We start from the raw sequence: 7,765 nt of genomic DNA, 5'->3' as shown, positions 1-7,765 counted from the left end.
CACTGTAATGAAATGCTGGGTTTTGCAGCCAGTATTTGTTTTAGAGAGTCGAGCATATTGACTAGAAAACTCTGTTAGTCTTAACCGCATACAAGCTGGTCTCATGTGTTGGCTCTGAAATATCCGACTTTCTCATGCACGCTACTTTGTGTACCGAATGGAGATTAATCGAAAAAAAAAAGCCGGCAGATCCCACGCCCTGTGGGAATCGATGTTAAGGGAAGCAGAGGGCGGATAGCCGACCAAGTTAACGAAACGAACATGCGAGCACGAAGACGTACGCGGCTCTTTTACGACCTACATGACACGCATGCCATGACATTCATGTAATGAGTCCTCTGGAGTCCCTTTAGCTAGACCTAAGAGACCTTAAGGCGAACGCCTTAGTCACGCTCATGACTATGACTACGACCATCAACCTTTAGCGTTTTCTTCACTTTGTACCCACGTCCGAACCCATTTCAGTGGTGTTTGAGTGTTAATCTTTTTTCGCTGAGTCATTGTCATTTTGCTGAGTCATGCTCATGACTATGACTTCTACCAGTATCCTTTAGTGTTTGCTTCCCTTAGTACCCACGTTCGAACCCATTTCAGCGTTTTTTTGAGTGCTATATTTTTTGCTCAGTCATTGTCATTTTTGCTGAGTCATGCTAATCACTATTACTTCTATCAGCATCCTGTAGTGTTTCCTTCACTTAGTACCCACGTCCGAACCCATTTTAGTGGTCTTTGAGTGTTAAACTTTTTCGATGGGTCAATGTCATGACCTACATGACACGCATGTCATGATATTCATGTCATGACATATCATTTATGTTCGTCATATACTCTTGTCATAGTATGTCAGATTTGGTACATGCCAAGTTAACGAAATGACCATGAGAGCACAAAGTCGTAGGCGGCTAGATAGATAGATACGGTCAAAGTAGCAAATGTTCGCCAAGAAATGCTTCGCATTTAAAGTGTGTTAAAAAACACAAGTGCTTAAATATATGAAAGACTGACACGAACGCTTTTTTAAACACACAAAGCAGAGTGCGCGAAATACGCTTACCATGTAGAGTCGGTTCGCATTCTTCAGAAATTGTTGCGTAAGCTGGGTTCTTTTTTTTTTTTTTTTTTTTTTTTAGAGTCGCGTGTTACCGTCTAAAGTACAAGACACGGTCGACTACGCATTTGTCTCTTGCTTACTCGAGGAACACTGTGGTGGCTATTATCGCTGGCTGCAATGTACGGGGCAAACTTCTTATAACATGCTGAGAGAATTTTTATTAACAGCGGAGCTGTTTAAGGTCTTGGTTAGGCCGCGTAGTGCGAACAAAAACTTTGGGCCGATCCTGGAGGTAGTGCAGAAAGGGTCCAAGTGCAATGGCACATACCCCTGCGAACTAGCGAAGCTGTTTAAGCTCGAGGATGGTCCGTCGAGTGTACGCCGCAAAACCTCCGCCTGGCGATAGCATCACCATGCGTCGCCTAACAACGCTTCGCCCCAGCTGCGCCGAACCTCGCCACAACTGTGTGAGCCATGACGTCACTGCGCCGTGCGCAGTGGTTACCGCGGCTGCACAGATACGGAGCTAAGCCGTGACGTCACTGCGCCGACCCACGGGATATATAACTCCGCCTCGCCGCTGCGGCGACACAAAAGCTCCGCCATCTCCGCGCCGAGCACATCACCGCGAAGATGGGCCGCCGAAGAAGAGCGTCACTCCCGAAGAAGAGGAAGCGCGGCGCGAAAGCCACCGCGCCGCTACTCGAGAACGAGTGAGACGACTTCGGTCCGATCCCGAGCACCGAGCCGCCGAAGCGGCGGCGAAACATCGGTGATTCGCAGAAGATCCGGAGTTACGAGCCCGCGAAACCGAGAAAAAGCGTTTAAGCGTCCATAAGCTTCCCGATACTTTAATGACCGAGTGTTCATTGCTCCTTGGGCTGTCGATGATTCCGGGGTGATCTTGCGCAAAACGTGGCCGAGTCTCCAAACATGACCTCGCAAAAACTTGGCCGAACCGAGATAAAGCCAGGTGGGGTCGCCAGCTTCGCTGTTTGCCCAGTCTTCGCACCACTAGTGTGAAGCTGCCCCCAATTTTTTTTTCTTCTTCAACGTGTGACGTCTCGCAACGGGCCAAATATTGTTTTTCCAGCGAGCAGGCGTGCGTGCTGCGCAAGCTAATAAATATCGGCAAATGCTGCAAAGCACGAGCATGCAAAAAGATATAAAAATAAATCAAATGCTATGTGCCCGCAAGAGCGAAGTGCGGTCTCTTGTGGAAAATTACTCACTGTGCCTTCAGTGGTCTGTAACGACTCTGTTTTAAAATCATGTAGCTACATACACACTGCTCACTTACGTAAGACAGAGCGCTAAAGTAAAGAAAACATACTTGATCAGGTATGGAACCAACGTATTGTTGCCCTGATAGACAACTTTGTTGGCGCTCGAGTTTGTTTTCTAATGGTTCTCTCCTACGCACTTATCAGCTCGAGCTATTAGTAAACGTATTTCCACCAAAATAAGGCATCGAGATAAGAAGCGTATATAGCGAGGAACAAAATTCATATCGATGCAGTATATAACAATATTCTTACATTAAGCGTCTAATAACATTCTTACATTAAGCAAGACACGCTCACGTGGGGGCAAATGTACTAAGAAAGACACGAGTGTGTTCCCTTCCAGTACAAACGGTAAGTTGGCTTCCTAACATCACAGAACTTACCTGCGTGGGCTGGAAATAGGACCACTTAAATAATACAATCACCGATTAAACATAAGCCGACTGTTGCACAAGAAGTTCGATGACTACGTGCAGTCATAGCTAAAGTTTCATTTCCAGAATATATGTTAGCGACCATGTTCTGGACACTTCTCAACCACAGGAAAGCCACTCTAGCATTAATAAAAAAAAAGACACCGCCCAAGCACTCCGTACAGATGGTTAACCAGCGAAGCTGAAACATGCGGCCCCGGTGTTTAGCAGTGGGTTAATCCCGACGCTGTATTGAAGCGTTTCTCAATTATTGGTTACATGTTTGTGTTTCTAGTGGAACGCAAGCGCCAATGGCGGGCGGATGCTGCTAACCACGACGCCGAGCTAACTCGAGATATCGAACGCATGCGACAACGGTGAGCCGAGGAGCCGGCGTTGCGGGCAGAGCCGGTACGACGCAGAGAACGACGTCACTAACGGCGCTGCCAGTGGCGCGCGCGCTTGGGTGCTACGCAGAGAACGACGTAACTGACCGCACAGCCAATGGAGACGTTTAGCGAAACATTGGACGAACGGTTTTTCATTTCGCCTAGCCATTTACAGCTTTCGCTGTAAAAATACATCAGCATAGCTCTTCACATCGTTAAACGAGGATTGTCGTTACCCGAGGTTTTTACCAACCTCGGGTAACTTGAGAAGAAAGGCTTTACCTCCTTCGTTCCTTTTAGTGAACTTTGAAGTAAGCTATGCATAGCGTCTTGATAACGCAGTTCTTTTCATCTTTCAGTGCTATATTTAGGGAATTTTTTTTTGTAAAGCTTCTATACGGTATATTTCAGTTAGTTGTGCGGCCGAAAGCGAAATGCTTTAAAGGTGGGCATATTAACTCGGTAATAGTAAGGTGAAAACGTGCGTGCATTCCCCCATCCTCTTTAGTTCAATTGAAGTTCTTGTTATGTTTTTATAATTTTTGTACAGCCAGGAAAGCGCTGAATTGGAACATTTATGGCAGTGCGCAACTTCTGCTGAATACAGATCATATAGTGACGTACATAGCTTTTATTAAAAAATGCGACTCATGTAAGGAACATGTATTTTTAAAACAAAGCTAATATATGGACAAGACAAGGACACAATACACAGTGCAGGATATCACGTGCTGCCTAATCGGGCTTCTGAAAAGACGTTTGTGATGCGCAATGCTAACGTGCATCGTGCTGCGATGTATGGCGGTGTGCCACTGCCGTAGCCCGGGTGTCCTGTCATCGAAATTGAGTCAATGACGATTCAAGTAGCTAATTGATGGTTTTCGAAAGTATACCTTAAGAACGTCGCTGATATATTGGGCCCTATGATAGGAGACACTTTGCATCATTTTTGTCTGTACAAAGAAGGCACACCCAGCATCCATTGTGGATCCTCCAAAGCTTCCAAAGCATTGGAACGCACCTACACCCACTTCACGTTACTTCGAGCTATCGTCAACGTGACATCCTGTTTACCACCAAGGTGAGATTTAACGCAGCCTCAGCGAAAAACAAGTTAGGTCTTTAAAGAAAACGTGATCCAAAGTCAACGTTCTACATCGTTGATTTACTGGTCGTTCGTACAAAGCCATTTCATATCTTAGTATTTGCAGCCTCTTGCATTCTTTGAACGGTGCAAATTTTCCCGACCTGTTTTAATGCTAGATGTCAGCTTTATAGGGAACTCGCCGGCGAGCTATCTTTTTCCAGTCTGTGCACCGTAGAGTGAACGCGAGAGATGGCAAGCACGTATTTTTTTTTTTTTCGCGGCATTTCTGCCACATCCAGCTGTATAAGCCTGCATCGTGTACACAGCACTTCGATTAAAGCGCATATATAGCAGCTGTGATATTGCAGGACATCCTGTTTCCTTCAAGCCAGTGACCTGACCATGGAAGTTATCAATCTCGAAAGGTGTTGACCGATTGAAGGAAGACTTCAGGTTCAACGTAGATATCGTACGTCTAGATTGCTCGCTATTTTTGGGTTCCTTTAAGATATAATGCGTATAATGCGTATGTATAATGAAGTGTAAGTTGTCGTTTCAGTCACATACCCAGTGGTCCACTCGGTAAGCACACCAGCATGTACCTCGGGGCCCCGAGCTAGTCGACAACTTCAGTCGCTGGGAACAGCGAATATCGGCGCAAAAATAGATAGATAGATAGATAGATAGATAGATAGATAGATAGATAGATAGATAGATAGATAGATAGATAGATAGATAGATAGATAGATAGATAGATAGATAGATAGATAGATAGATAGATAGATAGATAGATAGATAGATAGATAGATAGACAGACAGATAGATAGATAGATAGATAGATAGATAGATAGATAGATAGATAGATAGATAGATAGATAGATAGATAGATAGATAGATAGATAGATAGATAGATAGATAGATAGATAGATAGATAGATAGATAGATAGATAGATAGATAGATAGATAGATAGATACTGAAGTAGGCTAAAAATGCTAATCGAATTTAAGAACCGATGGCCGTTCGAAAATCTCGTTACCTGTCCCATGCATACCTTGGCGTCTCAACGGCACAAAAATCAAACGACGGGCACGCTCTTTTTTATTATTATTCACTGCACTGTTTTATTATTCATTCACTGTTGAACTGTACTAAATCTATCAATATGGACAAACAGTAGAAGGCTGGACACTCACTTGAACACCATAATCCGGCTTCAGCGGGCGTAAGCTTACCAAAGTGCCGACGGGAGGGCACAACTCTCGGAACAAGGCCGGAAGTCGCACAGATGCCTATATATAGGCTGCATCGCCGCACTCGCAGCAGCACTTGCCTTGCATAGTGCAAGCTGAAGAGACTGTGCAGCGCATACGAACGCGAGAACCATGCCTGCAAAGCGTGTCGTACTTTGGAAAAACGAATCCGTTCATGCTCCTTCCAGCGAAATATCTGCGACGGGTTCGTTCCGGCCAAGCTTGTCGGACAGTGGTGATGAACACGTGCGAAGGTGTTCCATAATCACGGACTTCAGTACGCGTCGGCGGTTTTTCACGCTCCCATCACATCATAGACGGCGATGCTACGCTCTCGACTCCCCTGAATCATCGACGACGCTCTCGCGGGTTCCTCGGTACGAGTGTCGCCTCTCCGCGGCCAACATTGCGAATTCTGACTGTTCCTCGTCAATATGCAGCGACTCGTCCATATCACTGCAAGTTCCCAGCGACGCGAGCGAGCTTCTAGAGGAAGACGAGACGGCCCGTTTGCGGCAGGCGTTCGAGCTGTTCGACCACAACTGCGACGGCCTCATCACCGCCCAAGAGCTGGGCGCCGTCATGCTCACCCTCGGCTACGAAGAGTCCAGTGTAGAAGTCGAACGCATGGTTACCGAGGCAAACACATCCGGAAAGGACAACGTCGACTTCTCGGAGTTCCTGGCGGTGCTGGTCCAACAGCCCGACGCTCCCATTGAAACTATTCAGGCAGAAATCGAAGTAGCTCTTCAAGGTGAGTGGTACAGCGCGCTCTGTTGCTGTTGTCTCATAATGTAGTATTCGGTATATATACAAGTTTACAACGTGGTGGCATCTCTAAAGCCGTTCGTACAGCCCAGTGGCTTGTAGAAAGACTATAGCGGCACCGGTTATCAGGGCTGCGCTGTTTGCATTGGGCATTGTATATACACACCTCCTCCTCTTATCATCATCATCATAATCATTCATTAACCCTTTTCCTCCCCGTCCCTTTTCCCCAGTGTAGAGTATAGCAGGCCAGAGCAAGTTACAGCTCAGGCCGACCTCTCTGCCTTTCTGTAAATACATTTTTCTCTCTGTAATCTTCGAAAGCTTCAAATGCATGTTCTTATTTTTTTTTACAGAATATAAGCTCTACATCAATATAGTCAGCCTTTCTGTCACGGTGCTTTGTGTGTCCCATTCTCACTTTTCTCTCTCTTTCTGTGTCCTGTGTCGGTAGCGCTGTTTCTAAATAATATGGAAAAACACCAACTCGCCCAATCTGCCGTTCTTCTTCAGTTCAATACTAAGCTACTTGAGCATTCATGTTGTTTTATGACAAGGAAGTATGATTTCCTGTCCGTCATGACTCTTTTTGTGTTTGAGCTTTACAAATAAACATTTCAGCAACCATCTTTCTTCCTTATTTCTTTTTCCTTTCCCGCCAGGTTTTTGACAAGTATGGGCGCGGCTACATTACAGCTACAGACCTTCGACATGTCATGTCTTCCTTGAACGAGTCTGTCACGGACAGAGAGTTGGACTCCATGATGATCGCAGCCGACAAGGATGGGGATGGACTCATCAGCTACGAGGAGTTCGTAGCTCTTTTCTCACCGGATCAAGTCGTTGAAGAACCAGCATAAACGAACATGGACATTCTCTCAGTGTCATTTAACAGTAGTGAGATACACATATAAGCCTGAATTGATCTTGAGGTATTTGATCAAATCTAACAACGGGGGTGTCTCTATAACGTATCTTTTGAGCTAAGTTGTGCGACGAGTGATCATCTTAGCTAGCAAAATGGCGTTTACTGTACATAATTGAACCACGGCCATTTATTTTGAACGATGTACGCATCGTTTCCTAGGGCTGCAGAAAAATAAATTGCTTCAGAAGTGCATACGCTCTTTTCTGTCCTAGCGAAAACAGATATCTGCATATCTGCTTAGAAGCTCAAAGAGCTAAACCTATCCTGCAGATTATGCTTATGACGTCTCATTTCCACCTGTGCAATCATAACGGCGTATACTGTTCAATTTTCTGACGTTATTGTTGCGGTCCGCCGAGAACGAGCCGCTTGTTCAACATGACCGTACAAATATTGTGCCTAATATATACTATATTAATCGTACATATATTAATATATTAATCGCAAGCGCCATGTAACTTAACCTTTTTCTCATCGCTTACATTGCGCCAATGTTAGAATTTTAATCGTTGTTAATATTGAGGATTATCCGCTCGACTCTTTGTCACTCCGCCTAGTGGGTGTTAGTCAAGAGTTTCCATGAAAATGACAA

At 45.2% G+C, this 7,765-nt stretch overlaps 1 protein-coding gene across 1 annotated transcript; it reads left to right on the top strand.

The window, feature by feature from the left end:
* Positions 1-5,503: 5,503 nt before the first annotated feature.
* LOC119441200 (calmodulin) lies at positions 5,504-7,105 on the top strand. The gene is made up of 2 exons (XM_049663001.1): positions 5,504-6,231; positions 6,942-7,105. The coding sequence occupies exons 1-2, from the start codon at positions 5,610-5,612 to the stop codon at positions 7,103-7,105; spliced, it is 786 nt and encodes a 261-aa protein (XP_049518958.1). The 5' UTR covers positions 5,504-5,609.
* Positions 7,106-7,765: the final 660 nt, after the last annotated feature.

The sequence above is a fragment of the Dermacentor silvarum genome, chromosome 2, assembly GCF_013339745.2.
Source record: "Dermacentor silvarum isolate Dsil-2018 chromosome 2, BIME_Dsil_1.4, whole genome shotgun sequence".
Classification (NCBI taxonomy): domain Eukaryota; kingdom Metazoa; phylum Arthropoda; class Arachnida; order Ixodida; family Ixodidae; genus Dermacentor; species Dermacentor silvarum.
The sequence above is the reverse complement of the archived record's forward strand: the minus strand, read 5'-3'. Positions and strand labels throughout refer to the sequence as shown.